Source organism: Artemia sp. Qi Xiang Cuo, chromosome 6 (genome assembly GCF_049724085.1).
Source record: "Artemia sp. Qi Xiang Cuo chromosome 6, ASM4972408v1, whole genome shotgun sequence".
Classification (NCBI taxonomy): domain Eukaryota; kingdom Metazoa; phylum Arthropoda; class Branchiopoda; order Anostraca; family Artemiidae; genus Artemia; species Artemia sp. Qi Xiang Cuo.
The window spans coordinates 33,876,630-33,898,638 of NC_142799.1; the positions used below are offsets into that span (position 1 = coordinate 33,876,630).

A 22,009-nucleotide genomic window follows, 5' to 3' on the forward strand; every position below is an offset into this window, starting at 1 on the left:
TGAGGACATGTGTCGAAAAGCTGTTGAATATCAACACAACTTTGTGGGAAATAAGAGATAATGCCCTAGTTAAGTTTTTCTAGGATCTGGACCTGACGGTACCTTTATAAGGGAGCAATTTTGCAGTCATGGGCTCATGGGATGGGGTCGTTAGATTCTTATTAGCCTTGTTATCCGGACACAGGCTCGTTCGCAGGAATGTTTTTCGTGGAGGGGGGCAGCAATAAAGAAAACAATTTATTTGATAACTTGAATGAAAATTCACCAGAAATTCGGAAACATTGAGGATTTTGGAGGGGGACGCACCCCACCCCTGGGTACTTTTTGTACCCAGCTTTTAGGGAAAGTACCCAGCTCTTTGGGGACAGGACCCGATCTGAACTTTGTTCCGGAGGGAAATGGAGTTCCTAAATTCATGTAGATAGAACAATGATTAGGACAGTTTATCAGATTTGAGCCAAATTTAAGCAGAAGTAACTTTAAATTTGCAAATTCAGCCATATTGGAGTCTGGGGTCAATGACCTATCAATCAAAATCACGTTAATCACCAAATTTTTTAATGAAATAGACAATTAAAAGTAGAACCGCTGGATCCAACATAGGTTGTCCATGTTTTACAGAATATTTGACGCATCCTGGAGTGAAGTGTTAGTGTTCAAAATGCGCAACATCTCATTTACAAGCTTATCTACAGCAGGTGGGAGAAGAGTAGCGCCAGGGGTAAGAAAAGCTGAAAAAAAAAGAAACAGAAGTCAAAATCAAAGTGAGGAAACAAAAGCAAAGATAGCGAAACTCACATGGAAAATTTAAGTTCTGCTTAAAAAACAAACAAACTAAATGGACCATAGCAGCAAAGTCACAACTCCAGACCTAAAGAAGAATAGGCAGTCCTGGAATAATACAGTAAAAGATCCAGAATATTTTTTCGGGTATGGAAGTCATGCTGTCAGTCACAGATGAATAATGTCAAAACACCAAAGAAAACACACCCTGATAATAGAATTAATTAAAATTAAATTATTCCTTATACTCATCAGTTGTCTAGATCAGTGGTTCTCAAACTGTGGTACGCATACCCCTTGGGGATACGCAAAAAATTTTAGGGGGTACGCGGCCAGCCAACAAAAAAATGAAACAACCCTTTAACTTTTGGACTAGCAATATTTATATTTTAGCTATAGTTTACTTAGTACCGGTAACTGAGAAGAAGTACCTAAAATATTTTGTGGGTAAAAAGGGGTACGGTGTCGAAATAAGTTTGAGAACCACAGGTCTAGATAATTTTTTGCGTACCATAGCAATAATACATTTACTTCTAAAATTGATATTGTTTAATGATAAGGAATTTAAAAACCAAACGTTTCGGTGCTATTATGGCAAACACAAAAAAAAGGTCACCTCATAGATACGTATTTCTTTATTTTGTGGAAAAAAAATCGCCTCAACTCTATCAGTGCATCTTTTTGGCTTTTATATTTTGTTTTTTCATTATTTATTAATATTTGGTGTGAAATGACAATTTTAGTAAGGTGATAACTTTACACTCCATTCTTATTCAAAATGTTCTCGCATACAAATAACAAACAATAACTTACTTCTCAAATATTATACAAAAAATAGCAGGTTCTTAAATGAACTAACCTGAAAAGTGTTTCCATTTCTATTTATTTTGCAAGTAGAATACTTACTTTTCGATTCTCCTTCTTCCAGATTTTAAAAATCTACTTTCCTACTTGCTTTCTACTTATGTCTCACAGTTACGACTATATTGGGTAACGAGAAGATCGATCAAATGGACAGCTTCACTGACTTAGGTAGTATCAAATAGTTCCTAGTAACGAACCGTAAGCAAGGAGCAATGCGGTTCAATAGTAACCGAAACTCTAAAAAACAGAATTTTGATATCAATAGATACATTAAAAAAAAATTGGCTTATCATGCTGATTCCAAATATATAAGATTCATTAAGTTTACTGTTACCCGTCGAAATCTACGAGCCTGAGAAAATTTGCCGGATTTTTGAAGAAGGGAAGAAACACCCCTTAAAAGTCAAGGAGCATCAGATTCAGCGTATCAAAGAACTATATATTAGAAGTTTCAAGCGGAATTTTATATTTTTTACTAGAGGAAAGATCACGGATGCGTGTTTATTTGTTTGTTTCAAATAAACACGCATTTTATCAACTGAAAGTAAGGAGCGACATCAAAACCTAAAACGAACAGAAATTAATACATCGCTCTTTACGCTAGTTTTTTAGTATTTAAAAAAGAAGCTTCTTATTGTTTTAATTAAACGTCCCTTGAGTCATTCTCAAAGAATTGGGACAAAAAGTCAAACTTAAGCGTAAAGAGCGAGGTTTTGAGTAGAGGGCAACCCCCCTTTCTGTTCGTTTTAAGCTTTGATGTTGCTCCTTACTTTCAATTAAAAAAAACTTGTTTTTCAAAATTTAATTTCTGATCTTTTTTAAATAATGCCGGGAAATCTGGCTCCCGCTCCAGGAGAAATTCCTTCCTCCACGGAAAGTTCCTCCCACGTAAAATATCCCCTACAAGAAAAATTCCCCCCAAGACCATTTCATTCTTGATGAAATCCCCCCCCCCCCCGCAAAATTTCTCGTCGACGATTCCGGCTAAAAGTTTTCTTAGCATACTTTCATTTGAAAAAGACTTTGATTTCTGATTCTTTTTCTAATGATGCCGGAAACCTTCTCTTCATCGAAATTTAATCCGGGCAATACTCCCCCCCCCCCTAGTAGGAAGCTGCTCCCGTGGAAAATCCCCCCCCTTCTACAGAACGATCCACTTGAAAATTTCAACCTGGGTAAAATTTCCCCCAGATAGTTCCCCTTAACATCTCTACATTTTTAACGAAAACAACGAAATTTTTAAAAAACTATTCCAAATTAACTGGCTCGTGATATTTCTCCATATTCTTAGAACTTAACTTGAGTTTTTAATTTGTCGGCTTGCTTGTGCATTTCAGAGCATTTAAATTATATTGTAAAATTTATTGATTGCGTGGCCGGTAAAGGACTATTGAGAGCTTTATAAATTAGTCTTTTATTTTCAGAAAGTTATTCAAGGATCTTCTTCTAATTCTGTTTTATTGCGTCGGGTTTATATTTCCAGTAAAGCTCTAGTTTTTTAGAATTCTACTAATATATGAAAATGTCACGAGACAGTTTATTTGAAATAGTTTTCAAAAATATGTTGTATAAACTGTGAAGCAGTAATTTTTGTTCATTTTAAGTTTCGAATTTGTTCTTTAATCTTTCCAGAATTTTTTTTTTTTTTAATTAAAAAATGTCAAAGCCAAAATACCTGGTATAGGAAGTTCTGGAACCTCATGAATTTTATCAGGATTGTCAGCATATTCTTTCTTTATCAACGACCCTCTGTGTTCAAGGGTATATAGAATGATTTTTTCGTATTCAGGGATCGTTAGAGGAGAACCTTCAATTAAAAAACTCAGCAGCATTGCAATCTCTGGTGGATGATCAGCTCCAATTGCCTCCACGTTTTTCTCTGTTTCTTTTTGGGTCTCAAAAGCATCGCCGATATCCATGGAGTCTTTACGAGGTTGGTGGTGAGAATCAGTGACATTGTTAGACGTTTTAAAAAATTCATTCAATGGCCCCGGAGTAGCGTTTTCGGTAAAATCTAGCTTTCCACAGGTTTTTACGATGAAACGTATACCTTCTTCTTTTTCCATCAATAACGGTTCTGAAATACAACAAAAAAAAATTCATGGAAAATCGTGCGAAGAAAAACAAATTACCGAAAACAAAAAGTTCTTGAACTGTCAGATGAGCTAAGCTGCATTTAAATTGTTAGATGAAAAAAAAAACTAAGCGTACCACAACCTGCAATACTGAAACTTTTTACCACTAAGGCATATATGTATGTGTCGCTATTTAGTTGAAATTTTCCGGTGATGTTAATCAAAAGATACTATCTACACCCACCTTGTTAAATTCGTATGCGCAATATCTCAGGAACAGTTGAGGGTGTTAAGTTGAAACTTTCAGAAAACATTGGGGAGGATGTTGAGCTCCTTCCAAGTTACTATGTGCATCTCGGTTGTCAGAAGGGCGTATCTCTAATATTCCAGGAACGGTTAATGGTATTTAGTTGAAATTTCCAAAGACACTTTGAACTAATCAACTGGAATCGGATATTTTAATTCATACGCCTGAGACGTAGAAAACCGGAGAAATATTCATTATATTAACCAGTAAAAAACTTGGAAATCGAAACGAGCATAAATTAAAAAAAAAACTTTCCGAAAAAGAAGTTTTTCAAAGAAAAGTAAAGAGCCGTATTAAACTTAAGGCCCACAGAAATAAATTCCTATAATAATTCAAATTTAAAATGACCAGAAAGTATTATTAAAGAATAAATGAAACCCGAAACGCACAGACATTAAAATAAACAATAATGGAGTTTCGGGAAGAAATTGAGACGCACATAGGAATCCAGAATCAAAGCATATTTCCTTTAATATATTGCTATTTTAACGGATGCGTTCTTATTTGGATTGCCAAATTGGATATCGATGAGAATAGTTAAATACGCATTTATTTACCTGGTGCAGGCCTTTGGAGTAAATATATTTTTATGCGGTTTGCTTCAACGCTGTCGCTCCCCAGTAACACAGCAACCTTGAATTTTGGAGTTACCACCTTGTGCAGAGCCGCAACGAGATGTTCAGGCTGGGTGCAAATTCTCTTCTCAATGCTGATTCCAAGCTCTGAAAGCAGGGAGCTGAATAAATCGACGTACATGAGAAAACGTCTAGAAAAAAAGAGACGAATAGACCGTAAGTTAATAACCAGGGTAGTAAATAATTATGTTTTCTACAACAAGCTTGCAATCTGACAGCAAGATCTGCACAATTTACATCTGAAATTCAAACAAAAAAAATGCTGAGCATTGGTAGCCATTAAGCTACGAAGAGCCCAGGTAGACAAATAAAAAATAATCCGAGATAGGATGGAATGAAAATAAAACAACAAACTATAAAAAATAGAAAGTTAAAACCGAAATATTCTATTTTTATTAATGTATTAATCCAACACATTTGTAATATATACAGCTATTTCCTTAACGCCGACTACTTGACAATTCATCTCAGCATCAAGCCACCTACTGAGCGGGTGGAGCTGTCACAGCTTTACCGACTGAACCTCTACCCCAATCTACTCTGGTCTTCACCCTTAACTCCCTTCCAGTAAGTTTCAATTTCCTTTAGATCCTTTCTTATGACCTCTTCCCACTCCATTCGGGGACGATCTGCTTTTCGTTTAGTCCCAGTTGAATTGCTAAGCAGCAAGATTCTAATGTCCTTCATCCGATTTACGCAACCTATCGTCAGTGGCGTCGTTTGGGGATGGCAAGGGGGGCAGTTGCCCCTCCCCCCCAATAAATTGAAAAAAGATATTATATAGCCCATTCCCCTTGACTCTCTGGATGCGGAACTTGTTTGCCCCCTCAATAAAAACGCTGGAGCTACGCCCCTGCCTATCGTCGTTAATACGCAAGACTTGACCCAACCTTTTTAGTCTTTCCTTCATTATTGTCCTAGAAAGTGGGATCGAAATGAATTTTTTATCAGCTTATTGTTTGATATATGGTCATTCAAAAGAGTTTCTAAAAAACTATTTATAGAAGTTTTCTCTGGAAAAGATCAAACACATTCTCCTTAACTTTTTGTAGAACTCATGTTTTAGGACAATACTTCACCACTGTCATTACCACGGCTTCCAGTCGTTTTAGTGCAACTAGTCCAGTAAAACTACGGCTTTGACCTGGCATTTGAGCAACAGAAAGGTTTTTAGCACCAAAATTTTCCAAAAATTTTCTTAATAACATATCTAAAATCGGCGGTGCAGAAATGCGCCTTTTTTCAGGGAAAAGACGAGAAGGGGGAGAATCTTGAATTTAAATTTCTGCAATATTTTCTGTATTGGTGGGTCGTTTCCTATTGATTCAAATCCAAGGAGACCAAAAATGACATCAAAATTGAAAAATTCCAATCACTTAGTACCCTATTTACTCCCTGGGTGAGGTCAGAAGAGGTAAAATTACCGTTGTGGTATTATAATAATTTAACACATAATTGAAAAAAAAGGGGACCAACAGGTTCTTATGGGCGGCGAACGACTATTGAAGCATTATAAATTAGTCTTTTATTTTCTGTAGGCTGCTTAAGAACTTTTCTGCTCCTAAAAGAACATTCTTTTTTTGCTTTAGTTTTGTGTTTTCAGTGAAGTCCAAGTTTTCAGGGCTCCAGGCACAATCTTCCCGCAAAATTGTCCCCTCCCTTACGTCCCCTTGGAAGAAAATTGACCTTTCGAGTCCTGGCGGGGTCAAGAACTATAAAAAAAAAAAAAAAAAAAAACACTGAAGAATGAAAGAAAAAAAATGTGATGAGCGTTTCAGGCGAAAAATAAAATGCCATTAAGTTAAAAGGAGGAAAACATGTGTTGAGCGTTTTGGGCGAAAAATGTCAAAAAGGTAATATCAGTGATGGTTGCGCAATCATTAAGTGACCTACATAAAGTGTGTGCCACCGTTAAGTTAATGAAAAAAAAACGTTGTATGTTTCGGGCGATAAATAAAATGTAAAAAAATAATTATTTCTTGACAGTGTTGCATAATCATTACGTAAGGTGTGAGCTGTCGTTGCGTTATAAGCAGGGGTTCCCCCATGGGTTCCTGTGGCAGGGTTACATAAAATTGCGTCAAGCATAATAGAACTGACTGTTTTAAACGGGGTAAGTCGTGTGACATCATTGGAGTCCTGGGGAGTGTATCACGGAGTCTTGGTAAGTGTGTACCCTTTAATAGAACTGATAACTGCGTTGTGCAGATACGAGGGGCTCCACTTATGAAAACTTTTCTATTATACCGACCACCCTCCAAGTAATTGAAACACCTGGGAATCTTACCTGGGCATGCCAAATCTTGCCAGGTCGGGAATCTTGCCTGGACGTGCCAAATCTTGCCTGGACATGTCAAATCTTGCCCAGGCAGGAATCTTGCCAGCTAGAAACACGTGCGAGGGGCTAGGAGCTCCCCTTGTTATTACTACTTTTCTATTATCCCGACCACACTCCAAGTAATTGAAACACCCAGGACCCTTGTCAGGGGTGGGAATCTTGTCAGGGGTGGGAATCTTTCCAGGGGTGGGAATTTGCATAGAAACAAAATTACGGCACCTGGTCGTCAAAAGAGGGATGCGCTGTTAAACCTTCTTCTTGCGCCGTCGAACCGATGGAAGAAAGGAGTAGTCCGTATGGGCGTCACAGAAAGCCGTAAGGCATCACTACTGACCCTTAGCCTCCCTTCATTTGGGAGAATATATCTGGACTCTCTTATTGTCTCTTACTCTCTCTTATCCCTCTCTTATTGTGAGACCATTAGTTTTTTAAAGGAAGCTGAAGTTTGTCAAAAATTAAACATATTGACACAAAATATGAATTTTAGTGTAAAGAGCTCTGGGTTGAGGGAGAAAGCAGCACTTCTTGTAGTTAGATTAGCTTTGAATATGAGGAGGGCTCACACCCCCGCCCCCTCAAACCCTAAACTTTATGCTTTGAAATAGTTACATTTCATATAAATGTAACAACTTTCAGTCTAAATCTTTTGAAAGCACGTCGAGCAATTAAAACAAGCGCAGTTACAGACTGGCTGCAGGGTTGCCAACAGACTAAAAAATGTCGTAACGTTCAAGCTCTTAAAAACGTAACTTTTTCGTAACTTTTAATAGGAAATCTTATGTCACTGTCATTAAACTGAAACACCAGATTTTTTCACGGGAAAAAAATATGTTAATCAGAAAATGTACATTTTATCCATTATTCAAAAGCGTAATATTACTGTAACATGAATTCAAAAACGTACCAAAAGTGGTCCGAACGTAACCTCGGTGGCAACCCTGACTGGCTGTATTTCTTAAATCTTAAATGTTCCCAGGAAAGTGACGACAAGACTTCAGCGTAAAAGGCAGAAGATTATTGAGATGGGTGTCAGCTTTCCCTCGAACACCAGGTAACTCTATTGATTTTAGATTTTAAACTCACTCTTTACTTTCATTTGAAAATGCTTGTTATTTTATCTTTAAACTTTCGACCTGCTCTTCAAATTTAAAAGGATCGAGTATTCTGGAAGGTCTAAACTCAGTAACATCATTTTCAAAAAGCAAGAGCTGCTTAAAAACAGAATCTTCTTTCAATTCCAAATATTATCTCAATATATCTTCGATTCTACACTAAATTCAAGAAAATAATAGCAAAGGCAAATGATTCGACACTTACGTAGACGCTGGGTTATTTTCTGCTGCAATAATAAGACAGTCTTTCCCAAAATCCGGCAGTCTTTGTGACCTGAAATTCGAAAAAATCCATAAGTACGAAGTTATTTTTAGTATCTTTATTTCCTCGAAAAAAAAAAGAGTAAATAAATTTACTCTTTGCTTAAATTTACTCTTAGGATGCACCGACATGGTATTTTGAAACCTTAAATTTGAGATTAGTGACGCATTGGAGCCGGCGTTCCCCCCCCCCTAGAAAATCCCTCTTTCGGTGGAAAATTCCCTCACACACAAAATAGAGCAACCAAAGAGAAAGTACTAAAGTAGGTACCTAAAACTGTCGATCAGATGTCCTAAGGGGTAACAAAATAACCAGATATATAAAAACAAACAGTTTTAGGACAGTGACTGGTTGGTCTCCAATCACTTTCTGAAACTCTAAACTCTTAATTTCTTATCGAAAGAGCATCCTCCAAAGCTTCTACGATCATGAGACGGAGGTGGGAAGGAGGAAGAGGCAGTCCCCCTCATATACGGAAGAAATTATGCTCATTTGAGGGTTTATTGTTACTCTTTACTTTCATAATAACAGCTAAGCATAGACCAGAAAATTTCCCAGAAATAAAGAGAGACTAAATGTCAATTTCTATCACCAACCCTCCCACCCCTTCTTCAGAACTAATTCTGTATCTACCTAAAGGCTCAATGGGAGTTAGGATGCTTTGGCATTACAATGCACTTTGAGGCACCTGCCCTCCTCCCTAACAACAAAACAATCAGAGAACCCTGCTCTAGAAGTTTAAAGCCCTCGTCTACAAATGTTGGGACTTGTCGATTTTTTTTTTGTTTTAACAAATTAAGATTATCTGATTCAGGAGAAGGGTTAGGGGGTTTGACCCCCCCCCCCGAAATGTTTGTCTGACTTCTAAAAACGTAATAAAATCCATAAAAACGCATTTTTATGCGTTTTTAAAGTTTTTTTTTGTAAAAATAGCCCCCTCCCCCAAACAATCCTGAATACTGCCCTGGCGATTATATGTCAATTTCTACTTCTGTCAAGTCCTGCCATAAAGTTTTTTTTCAACAACTTTAAATTGTAAATTTCCTCTGTTCATACATAAAGTTTTCTAATATATTTAAACGTAAGTGCACAATTTATTTAAACACCAGAAGACACTACTGTAGAGGTCGTGATGGCTTCAGCTACGTAGAAGGCCAAGTCACGCAGTACTTCTATCCATAAAAACAATAATACATGTCTCTGTCCACCCGAATTTCTTTAAGATAATTATTATTCAGAACTTATTTAAAAAAACTACTGTTCATCGAAAATTTTGACTAAATATCCAAATCTCGTCCAAAATTTTACTTACAATTCAATATTTGAATTATCAAGCAGAAAACTGAAAAAGCGGGAAGCTACCCACCAATTTATAATTATTGGTATATGCACTTTAACAGCAATAAATCGTGTGTTTATTAGGCCGGTAGCTCACATCATATCTTGGTTAAGCCTGGGCATGATTTGAAAAACAATCCGAAGATAAATTAAACAAACAACTTTATTCTACTGAAAGTAAGGAGTAAAATCTAAAATAAAAATAAACAGGAATTATTTCCTATATGAGGGGGGCGGGGCTATCCCCTCCTCAAAACATCACTCTTTATGCTAAAGTTGGACTTTTTGTCACAATTCTTTAAAAACGACCGCTGAAACACAAGGGCCATTGAACTGGAATAAGAAACTTTTTATTTAAAAACTGTGTGTTTTTTAAACAACCCATTCAGTAGCAACTGGTTGAAAAGCAGGCTAACTCTTAAAAAGGGCACTAGAACTTTCGGTTTCCAATTGAGAGCCCCCTCTAAGGCTTATACGAACAACCTTACCAGAAAAATCTTATATCTTAACAACGTGCAACTTGTATAGCTTACAGCCCTTACCCCGGGTGCCAGAGGGGGGTTATCAAACCCAGAGGCAGGGTTATTTGACCTTTGGACTTTTTAAACAAAATGGCTATCTCAGAACTTTGATGAAATGCGTTTGGGGATAAAACATTCGCAATCGAATGAGCCCCCTCCAATGTTTATACGACTATCCCTTCCAAATGAAGCGCCTCTGGGAAAAAACATAAATAAATCAATATTAATTCATTTAACCCTTATGGCCCTTTACTATAGACAAAGCTATAGCATTGCCTCAGACTTAAACAGGCGAGTAGAATTTTAAATTTCCCTTCTAATGAGCATCCAAAATTATCCAGAAGAAATATGGGGGGGGGGGGGAGGATTTTCCATGGGAATTTTCCTGGGGTTGGGAACATTACGGGGGAATTTTCTGCACAGGGGAAACGCTTAGACCCAGTGACGCGTGGCTTTTAAGATTGAATTCTTAAATAATTGAATATTTAGCCTCTGTTCAAATTTTTTTTTCTGCTCGCTATTGTAATGAACTGTACACAACTCCAGGGCGTCGTAGATACAAGATAGGACTGTCCACAACTACGATAGATTTTAAACTTTCGTCTTCCGCACAGCAGACACCTCGCTCAAGAAAAACCTCAAAAGACCTAAAAAGGACCTTAGGTTTCTGACCTCTGGGGACAGGAATCTGAAGTTTTACCTTAACTGGTGAGGGACTGAAAAGACGGAAAAAACGGATTTGTATTCCCCTTTTTATAAGTTTCCACGCGGGTCTTTCGAGCTAGTCTCAGGTGGATATAATATTTCAGACACTTAAAGTTTTCGCTTTTATGTCTAGAAAAAAAAATACTGATATTACTAGTACTATGAACAGCTCACCGCAGCACAAATCCAGTTCCTATCTCACTTAAATCTTTCTTTACGACATCCTCCCACCCCAACCTGCTTTCCGTTTAGCTCCAGACGATTGGACGAAAAGGACAATCTTTGATAATCTGTCATCCTTCATCCACAGAATGTGCCCTAACCATCTCAACCTTTCTCTCACTATAGCCATAACAAGCAATACTTTGCTTAGAATGGGCATATTTGTGATGATCAAATTATTTTTTACTATTTTAAAGAACATTTTTTCAGCATCATTTTTTCTTTATATTCCATGTCATTCAAAATTATACATAACCAAATTTTTAAAGCCGCAAACTGCAACTTTTGAAGCAATTCGTTTAGTTTTCAGTAGAAAACATTGGACCAAATTAAAAAAATATACATTTTGAACATGTTTGTTTTGTCCAAGCCATCTAAAAGAACAAAAAACTAAAATTCTAATAAAACATCAAAAAGAACAAAATAGTAAAATGCTAATAAAATTTAGGATAAACACAAAATGAACATACTTAATTCTAACTTTCTAAACAACAATTTTTTGACACCATCTTTCCTTTTAATTCTATATCATTCAAAATTATAGTGTAATGTTTGGTAGATAAATCTTTATTTAAAACCCAGGCATCTATAATAAAGACCACTATAAGCAAAGCAAACAAGCATAACGCATCAAGGCAAATAAGCACAAGCACGCAATAGCAAGCTGGTGCACAACCACAAGCATAAAGCAAGGCATCACATAATGCTACATCCCACTTCAGCTATTTCCAAGAGATGAGCTCCTTCTACCTCTAGGCATGGAGGCGCTAGGCTTACTCTGCTAACTGCCAATAACTTGGCAAATTATCACTCACTACAGGACACAACAGAACACTCCTTTGGGAGGCGCAAGGCTCACTCCCATCAGCTGCCAATGGGTTTTGTCAGACCTACACTAGACACAAATGCCTCATTGTCACTTCGTTATTCATTATAGGTTTAGTCTCTCTGGTGGCTTCACCACTCTGCTGGATCTTGTCGCCTGAGTAGCTGTTGCTTGTTCTGGAATTGTGCTAGACGGTTCACTTGCTGGCAGGTGGGGCTCAGCTATGGCCATATCGGGCTCGGTGGCGGTAATCGGGGATCTCTGCAATGATCTGTGCAGACTCATGCTTGCGGTAGTGTCAGGACAATCCGCAACCTGACCCAGGTTTAGTGACCTTGATACAGCCCCGGAGGGGTACTTCATGGCAGGTCTATTATCAGGTGTGAGTTGAGAGACTGCTTTGATTAAGTGTCTTCGGTTGCGGCGAAGGATTGTATCATCTTTGGTTGATAGGTAGTACGATCTAGGCTGATCTGCCTCTTTAATTGTTTCCCCGCTTTTCCATGGCGCTTCTGGCTGTTTTCTGAAGAAAACCTGGTCACCTCCTCTGATTTTGGGATGTCCTCTAGCATGCCGGCCATGCTAGGATTTCTGTCAATATTAAGCCATCTCTCTGCTCGCCAAGAATTCAGAAGTCTGTATCACTTTCTTTTCCAAGTGCTTTTCTATGCATGGCAGTTTCGAGCGGAGCTGGCGGCTCATGAGCATTTGTGAGGGGGCAGCTAAACCGTCTTTCGGGGTGTTACGGTATTCCAGAATTCCGAGGTATGGGTCCTACCCATTTTCACTTGCCTTGGTCATGATGCTCTTACAAATCTGGATAGTCTTTTCCACTAATCCATTCGACTGACTGGGGGTATACTGGACTTGAAGTTTTTAACTCAAATCCCCAGTTTCTGACAAAACTTTTGAATTCTTGGGACACGAATTGTCTACCATTATCGGACATCATGACCTAGGGTATACCATGACGGGCAAAATGCGACTTCAGTTTCAAAATGACTTCTGCAGATGTTAATTCACGCAACAGATCAGTTTCAAAGAGCGGCTATGATAGTCCACTACTATGAGGTAGCTGGCTCCATGCCAGGTGAATATGTCACAGGCAACTTGTTGCCAGGGGAGAACTGAAACTGGTGATGGCTCTTTTTGTAGACTCCTGCTGTTTTTTTGGCATGTATAGCAACTGACAATCAGATTTTCTATGTTTGTGTTCAGTCGAGGTCAGTAGATGAGCATCCTGGCTCTCTGTTTAGATTTCTCCACCCCTAGATGGGACCCGTGTAGCTGTTTTAACGTGTCGGATCTCAGACATGCTGGTACCACTATCCTGTCTCCCTTGAATATGATTTCGTCATTGATGTACAGTTCCTGTCGGACTACGCAAAATGGCAGTACGTAACTAGGACATAACTTGCGCCAAACTGGCCAGCCAGTTTCTATAATTTGTCTGAGTGCAACTAGCTGGGGGTCTTCTTTAGACTGGTTGCGGATTTATTGCAGTTTTGAATCACACACCGGAAGTAACTTGACAACTTGGTTTACATACGCTTCGAGTTCTCTCTGGCTTGCCTTGTCAATGTCTGACAGGTGGAGCCTTGATAATGCATCAGCGACTGGTATTTCAGCACCAGGTTGGTAAGTGAAACTCAAGTCGTATGGTTGAATCTGGAGCATCATCCTTTGTAGTCTTGCTGGGGCCTTGTGCAAAGGCTGTCGTAAGATGGTTTCAAGAGGGCGATGATCAGTGAACACCTTGACTTCCCTTCCATAAATGTAATGATGTAAGTATCGGCAGCCAAATAAAATGGCGTAAAGCTCTTTATCTAGCTGTGAGTATCTTTGCTCGGTAGGCATAAGGGCTCGTGAAGCGTAGGCTATTGCCTGTCCATTCGTTGAGATGTATGCTCCTAGGCCGTGTGACGAGGCATCGACTGTCAAGTCAATTGAGGTACTTCGGTGATCAAAGAAATGAAGGTGCGACACAATGGAGCCCTTTATTTCCTTTAAGGCAACATCATTCTTGGCTTCCCAAACAAAGTCTTTGTCTTTGCAGATGTCACGAAGGTCCTTACATTTTGTTGACAGATTAGGGATGCATCTAGCTAAGTAATTTAGCATTCCTAGGAGGGTGGTCAGCTCTTTTTGGTTCGCTGGCTTCGGCATTACGTTAATTGCACGTAGCTTTTCTGGATCGGGAGCATCCCTTTTTCGTCAATCATGTGGCCAAAGTATATTACCTCTTGTACACCAAATTTACATTTACTGAGGTTGAACCTCACCCCTTTTGCTCGAGCCCTCTTTAAGACAGCAACAAGACGCTGATTATACTCTTCCAGGGTTGAACCGAAAACTAGCAGATCGTCTATGATAACTATAAAGCCAGTGAGACCTTCAAACACTTCCTCAATGCGCCTCTGGAATTCGTCCTGCGCTGATATAATGCCAAACGGCATACGCTTGAAACGGTATCTTCCAAAGATAATGTTGAATGTAGTTAGGTCTGAGGATTCCTTATCAAGCGACAATGACCAGTATCCTGAACGTGTGTCTAGCTTTGTGAAGTACTTTGCTCCATGCAAGTTGGATGTAGAGTCTTCTAGCGTTGGAACAGGGTAGTGAGGTCTTCTGATGGATTTATTGAGATCTGCAGGGTCAATACAGAGGCGGAGAGTGCCATCTTTCTTTTGAACGGCCACCATGGAGTTGACCCATTCAGTAGGGACTGTCACCTTCTCAATGACACCGTCTTTCTTCATTTAATCAAGCTCCGCCTTAAGCTTTTCACGAAGAGCAGATACAGCATGAACCCTAGTGATGGCTCCATCCTTCAAATAAAAATGGCACTTGCCATCCAGCTTTCCTAGCCCTTCAAAGACATCATTAAACTATTTAATAGCCTCCGAAACAGAATTGCAGATTGGTACTTCAGTGCTTGCAGCAGAGTTGACATTCATGAACAGTTTAATAAGGTTCAGATCAAAGCTTGATATGAAGCCGATTATGGGAACAGAGTCTGTCTCTACAATGTAGAACTGCTGGTTGGAAGGCCTCGATTGTTCACAGGTACAGCTCACAGTACATGTCCCTCGAACGGGAATACTGGCACCACAGTAACTAGTAAGCTTCTGCCCAGCCTTGGTTATTTCTGGCTTTGGCAAGAGCATGTCAAAATACTTGATAGGAAGGATATTTGCTTGCACTCTTGTGTCAACTTTGAAGCTAACTGGCAACTGGGTGTTTATTGTGAGGGAAATTATGGCTTCTTCCTTGTTATTTGTTTCTGAGACTTCATGCAGAAATATCTCGTCCTCATCATCAGAGTTTTCAAGTGTGTTGTTGGTGCCTGAAACTACATTTACGACCTTGTTGCTTCTGCAGACGCGTGCAAAATAGTTAGGCTTGCGACACTTTGTACATGCTTTTCCTTTTGAAGGACATGCATGATTAGGGCTGTAGCTGTCTCCACAGAAGTAGCATTCTCTAGATCTTGGGCTGGTGGTCTTGAACTCGTCGTTTCTTCTGCATGGACGGCGATTGATTTTGTGAATGGAATCAACTTCTTTTTTTATACTGCCTTCATCAAACGTTCTTAGCTGTGCCTGGGTTGTTTCAAACATAGGACATTTCTCTATAGTTGTTTCAAGGGTTAGGGCATCCCCTTCTACGAGCAGGCGCTCTCTGATACGTGGGTTCCGTATTCCGCAGACTATTCTATCTTGTACCATTTTGTCTGCGTCCCTGTAGCTACAGGCCTTAACCACGGTTTTCACCTCTGTTATGTAGCTTTCTATTTTTTCTCCTTCATGTTGGTCACGTTTCTGAAAGACGTACCTTGCAAACATGCTGTTTGTTTTAGGTGTTGCATAGTCTTTGAATTTTGTCAGGTATGACTCAAGCTTGTCCTTTTCACTCTCAATGAAGGTGAAGGTATTAAATATCTCTCTTCCCTTGTCTCCTACCCAAATAAGTAAGTAGGTGCACATGACCTTCTCAGTTTTCCCAGATAAGGGGCCAGCAAACATAGGGTGTGCACGCTGCTCAAATCGTTTCCACTCATCTGGAAGACACAGCGAGTCCCAACTGATACTTGGCTGGTTGACATCCATAGCTGGTCATTCACTTCTGACACCATGTAATGTTTGGTAGATAAATCTTTATTTAAAACCCGGGCACCTATAATAAAGAACTCTATAAGCAAAGCAAGCAAGCATAACACATCAAGGCAAATAAGCATAAGCACGTAATAGCAAGCTGGTGCACATCTACAAGCATAAAGCAAGGCATCACAAAATGCTACATATAGGATACGTGAATGTATAACACTTTTAGAATTTCAATGGGCAATTTTGGAATTTATATTTATACCAGTAAAGCTCAACTAAAAATCATGCCTTTAAGCGGGTTTGGGGGTTGGAGGTGAAGCTCTTGTTTATGATAATCCATGGTTTTTTTGAGTGCAACTTATTGTGTTATCTTTATTTTTGCTCATTTTAGCTTCAACATAACTTTTTACTTCTCGCTAAATATTTCCTTTTAACATTTTATAAAGTTGATTCTTAAATAATCAAGGTTGTCTTTGACGGTTCTATGTACCTTGGCCAGCTACTGAAGGAAGGGATTCCCCAAGTTCCTACTCTTTTTTTTGCTGACCAGTGACAAAACTGTTTATTGCTTTAATTTTATTGCCCTTTGTCCCTAAACACAAACATCAACAAAAGAAAGAAAGAAAAAAAGAGAAGAAATATAAAAACAGAGCTAAATTCTGCAGTCAATTTTTTAAGACCTATAATACCCACCCGATATTTTAGCTGCGATTTTATCTCCGTTCGAAATTTGAGCCCGCAAAAAAATGCCCAACTACAAGTTGGAACAGTATGAAGACAGATGGATTAGTCCCAATTTTAAAATTCATAATTTTAAAAGTACCAAGTTTTTTTTGTTTCTTTTTCATTTTGAACTTGATTAATAAAACAGACGGCAGATATGCTGCCTTCTGAAGAAAAAAAAAATAACTACGAAGGAACTGTATAAATATGGTTCCCAATGCTATTGAATAATGTTATCATTGACAAGTCTTGAGAAGAAATATTAACAGCCTTACTGATGATGAGCTCCAATGACTTCTGACGAGTTCCGAGCTGGCACAACAGACTTTTTTGTGTCCATATGTATTCTGGTAGCTTCCTAAAAAAAAGGAAAAAAAAAAATATTTTTGCAGAGTCACTTCATAAGGAAGATTTGTTTAACTTCGAAGGGAGCTCATTCGAATGGAAATTGACAGTTTTGGTGTTCTTTTTGAGGAGTCAAAAGGGGTCAGTGGGGAAACTCCCTCCCCCTACCAAGCTCTATCCCCTCCAGACATCTGATCAAAATTTTGAGACCATTTTGTTAAAAAAAAGTCCCAACGTCAAATAAATAGGCCTACAGGATTGACAGCCCCCCCCCCCAGCCCCCGGGGCAAGGGCTGTACGCTATGCAAGTTTCCCATTGTTAACATAGGAGGTTTTTTTTTATTGGGATTAGGGGGCTTGTTTGATCCTGTGGCTCCACAAAGGCTTAGGGTATTAAGGTGAAAGTTTTACAAAAATGTTGAGAGGGATATCGAATACAATTAAAACACACTATGTGCGTGCTGGTTGTTAAAAGAGCGTATGAGCAATACACAAGAAGCTAAGAGTATTAAGTTGAAACTTTCAGGGTATGTTTCGGAGAACGTTGAAGAGCGATCGGGAAACAATCCGGCCCCAACCTTGCCCTTTTGAGGTGCTCCTCCCCTCAACATTGATCGATAATTTTGAAAAAAATTTTTACATGCGGGAATTATCATTAGGAAAAGGGGAAATGTTAAAATCTGGATGTGTTCGAAAAGGCCAAGGATACTAATGTGAAAATCGGGGAACGTTGAGAGGTATGTTAAACTAAATCAAAAGACACTAGTTGCCTCCAGTTCACCAAAAAGACGTATCTGCAGTATCTTAAGAACGGCTGAAGTCATCAAGTTGAAACCTTTCAGAGCATGCTGAGGGGGTGTTGTAAAGTTGTCGGAGGGCAACCAGCCCCCATCCCACGCAAACAAACACGCTTAGAAACAATAGAGAAACTGTTCTCAAGACAGTGGAGTTCAATTCCGTGGATATCTCAGCCCTCTGTCCAAGGGCCGTCCTCAGCACAACACCAATATCTACATTTTGTTGATGTTGTGCTGAGAACGGTCCTTGGACATAGGCCCGAAAAATCCACTGAATTGAATTCCACTGTCTTGAGAAAATTGTCCCTATTGTTTCTAAGCGTGTTTGTTTGTTATGGAAAGGCAGTGTGGTCTTCGTCGCTACTTACCCATCCCACGCAGTTTTTGGGTCAGCCCAAAGAGATCCGATCAAAATTTGAAATAGTCATCTTGTTCAAAATAGTTTCAAAGGTCAAGTACCTATGTCTTGAAGGATGACAAACCCCACCACAGCCCCAAAGAGCTAGGTTTGTAAGTTATGCAAGGTGCCTATTTTATATATATATATATATATATATATATATATATATATATATATATATATATATATATATATATATATATATATATATATGTATATATTGGGATTAGGGATTTATTTCTCCATAATATGCAGAATAATCTTAGTTAACACATTTTGCAGTGGGAGAGGCTTTATATTCACTTCTTTCTCAACCTAAATATAACATCTGTTTGCATCACAAATGAACTTTACTCCCATATTAGCCATTTGGTGGATGTCCGGGGCTCATTGGATAGGTAATCAGACGCTCTAATGCTCTTTTTAAGAGTAAAAGTGATCAGACGGCAGCTAACCCCCCCCCCCCCCACACACACACATTGTATTACCCCCTGAATATATAGGTTCTAAGAAATTCATGAATTTCTTAGAAAAACTGAAAAAAACAAGGGAAAGAAGTGAATATAAAGCCTCTCCTACTGCAAAATCTGTTAACTAAGATTATTCTGCATATTATGGAGAAAGAATTGTTTTCTTAATATGTTTACTTATGTCCAGCTGGACTCCAAGGCTTAAAATACTGGTTGGTTGGTTGGCTAATTCAAAGATTTATATATATATATATATATATATATATATATATATATATATATATATATATATATATATATATATATATATATATATATATATATATATATATATATATATATATATATATATATATATATACACTGTCAAATTAGCCATCTGGTGGTATCCCCTCTTTTCAAGAGTCAAAGTGATCGGACGGCAGCTCTGATCCAATCACATTCCCCATAGAGGGACATCCACCACATGGCTAATATGGGAGTAAAGTTCATTTGTGATGCAAACGGATGTTATATTTAGGTTGAGGATGCAATTCTAGGTACATATTTGCACATGAGGGGGGGGGGGGTATATATTGTGTGAATATATAGGTTCTAAGAAATCCATGAATTTCTTAGAAAAACTGGAAAAACAAGGAAGAAATTGAAGTTAAAGGCTCTCCCCCTCCAAAAGGTGTTAACTAGGATTATTCTCCATATTATGGAGTAAGAATTGTTTTCTTAATATGTTTCTTTATGTCCAGCTGGACTCCTATGCTTAAAATGCTGGTTGGCCGGTTGGCTAATTTAAAGATTTGTATATATATACACTGTCAAATTAGCCATCTGGGGGTATCCCGTTTGAAAAAACGTCCAACACTAAATCCCACTCCACTTGTCATGTTGGCATATTTCAGGACCCTCTAGAGGGAGAAGGCGTTGAGATATGGGTAAATTTTTACCAAATCATATTATTGACTTACGATAAAGTGAATATACCACTCGATGCCTTTTTTATGCTCTTTACGAATATAATAATCATTTTTGTCGGAAATGAATTTTAGCCCCCATCCCCATATATACCGATTCAGGGTGTATATTTGCACATTAGGGGGTGGGGGAAAGTTTAATCTTACCTCTCATTTACATCAGAAATAAAATTTACCCCCACCCCCTAATGTGCAAATATATACCCTGAATTGGTATAAATAGGGGTGGGGGTAAAATTCATTTCCGACAAAACCTTTCTAAGATAGCCAAAAGTAGCTAAAGTAATTTTTCTGAAAATTATGAAGTAAGAATTGTTTTCTTAGCATGTTTCCTCCTCAATAGCTCCAATTCTAGGCTTAAACCCCATATAAACCTAGCCTACTCCTGAACTGGAATACTAGATTATATAGAATAAAACAAATTCTATTATAAACTTACCACTAAATTGATATTTCCCTTCAGTTTTGAAACAGTCAATTCACCGTAACAACTGACTTCTGAAATTGGACACGAGCTTGTTTTAACTTATTTCTCCTCTCGTAAATGTAACGAATGGTAGAAGAAATATTAGGAACTTGAAAGGGAAGCGATAAAAACAACTCCAGGGGCTATGCATTTTGCTACTCTGTGCATAATGGATGAAACGGTGCAGAACTGGAAACAGGCTTAGAAACAACGGAGACCCGATCACGACAAAACATGTTTTTAACGGAGGTTAATTGTCCATCCCTGACCATATAAATCCAATATGTAATTATTGTATGTCATTATATCTCGAACTGAGTGACACTACCAGAGAGGTTGTAATCCCATAAACATGAGGTTTTCGAGATGAAAAAAAAATTGTCGGATATGTTAAAGGTTAGGCCTACTTTTTATTTATTAAATTAAAGATCTAAACGAAATGTATTATGTACGTGTAAATATTTTCAAACCACAAAAATAAAGAGTTAGAAATGCACGGGCCCTAAACGCAGAACCAACTTTTTTAGTAGGGAGGTAGGCATGTTGCAACGTTTTTAAGCAAAATCATGCAAGGATTTTCAATCTCTATTGTTGGAAAACTAAAGCGGGCTAAATCAAGGTGGTCTGAAGTTAATTTAGTCCAATTTCTATTGTTTAAATCTAAAGCAAATAATTATATGGCAAACGGGTTCCGATTAAAATGGTATGTAAAGTAACAACTTTAGGTTATTTTTAGCAAATATAAAATCAAATTTAGCAAATATGGCTTTAAATGACCATACTTTAAAGCACAATGTATTATATTCTTAGATGTTACTCGAATTAATTCAACAATAAATACACCTTTAAACAGTTGACAGATTAGTCAAATATTAGGCCGGTCCTGTCTTTCCTGTTAAATTAATTAAAAAAACTTTTTCCCCAAAATAAGGTTTTCAAAGAAAAGTGAAGAACTCCATTAAACAAAAAATGAGCAAAAATAAAATCAAATAATCTACCTAGCGTGAAATTACCACAAATCAGCATCGATAAATAAATGAAACCCAAAATGAGCAGAAATTACAATAAATAACTGAGTCACACTCAAAACGAGCAGAAATTAACATAAATTGGGCGCAAAACCCCTATGCCTTCCCAAGGTCAGAACATAATTTGCACTTTACTGAAAAAAATATAAATGCTTTTACTATTATAAATTTAATAAATCAAATAATATTAAAATTTTGATTACTAAATATCAGTATATGTATATTAAACTGACAATGCACATTCATTTGTATTTTTGGCTGGCTATGGTGCAAGGCCGTATAAGGGGGTAGGGTGTTTGCATATAAATAAACTGTTGATGCGTTTTCGTACCCTCCTTCCAAAAATAATGCCCCCCCCCCCAAACCAAAATCCTTGATATGGCCCTGCTACCATCCATTAAGGTTGCTATGTTTACCCTAGTATTAGGTATTGTCGCATTAATGTTCTTAATATCATTATTGTTGTTATTATTATGCGATAACCTACTAAATTTTGAACGAACTCACTTCATCTTGAAATTTCTTATTCTAAATATGGAAAGAAAAATTTTAGGTAGCTACTTAGTAGCGTAGGATCCACAACTGCTTTTTGTACAAACTTTTAAAAATATAATAGAAATTGGTTTACCAATGAAAATGAAACTTTTATAAATCAACACAAATATGGACTCTTGAAACTCTCTGAAACTTATAAGACGCTTCAATCATGGGCGTAGGG

The 22,009-nt window shown here is 37.9% G+C and overlaps 1 protein-coding gene across 1 annotated transcript; it reads right to left on the reverse strand.

Annotated features, from left to right (window-relative positions):
• Positions 1-561: 561 nt before the first annotated feature.
• On the reverse strand, positions 562-20,340 carry LOC148951152 (uncharacterized). The gene is made up of 6 exons (XM_089090161.1): positions 20,237-20,340; positions 17,093-17,175; positions 8,320-8,388; positions 4,587-4,795; positions 3,323-3,724; positions 562-731 (listed from the first exon to the last, which is right to left on the reverse strand). Exons 2-6 carry the CDS (start codon positions 17,155-17,157, stop codon positions 616-618), a joined length of 861 nt encoding a protein of 286 aa, XP_088946287.1. The 5' UTR covers positions 17,158-17,175; positions 20,237-20,340; the 3' UTR covers positions 562-615.
• Positions 20,341-22,009: the final 1,669 nt, after the last annotated feature.

Coding starts and splice junctions, on each gene's coding strand:
- LOC148951152 (XM_089090161.1), bottom strand. CDS start 17,157: ATGGACACAAAAAAGTCTGTTGTGCCAGCTCGGAACTCGTCAGAAGTC. Junction 4,796..8,319: donor GAAAATAACCCAGCGTCTAC/GTAAGTGTCGAA, acceptor CTTTTTTTCTAG/ACGTTTTCTCATGTACGTCG. Junction 3,725..4,586: donor ACTCCAAAGGCCTGCACCAG/GTAAATAAATGC, acceptor GTTGTATTTCAG/AACCGTTATTGATGGAAAAA.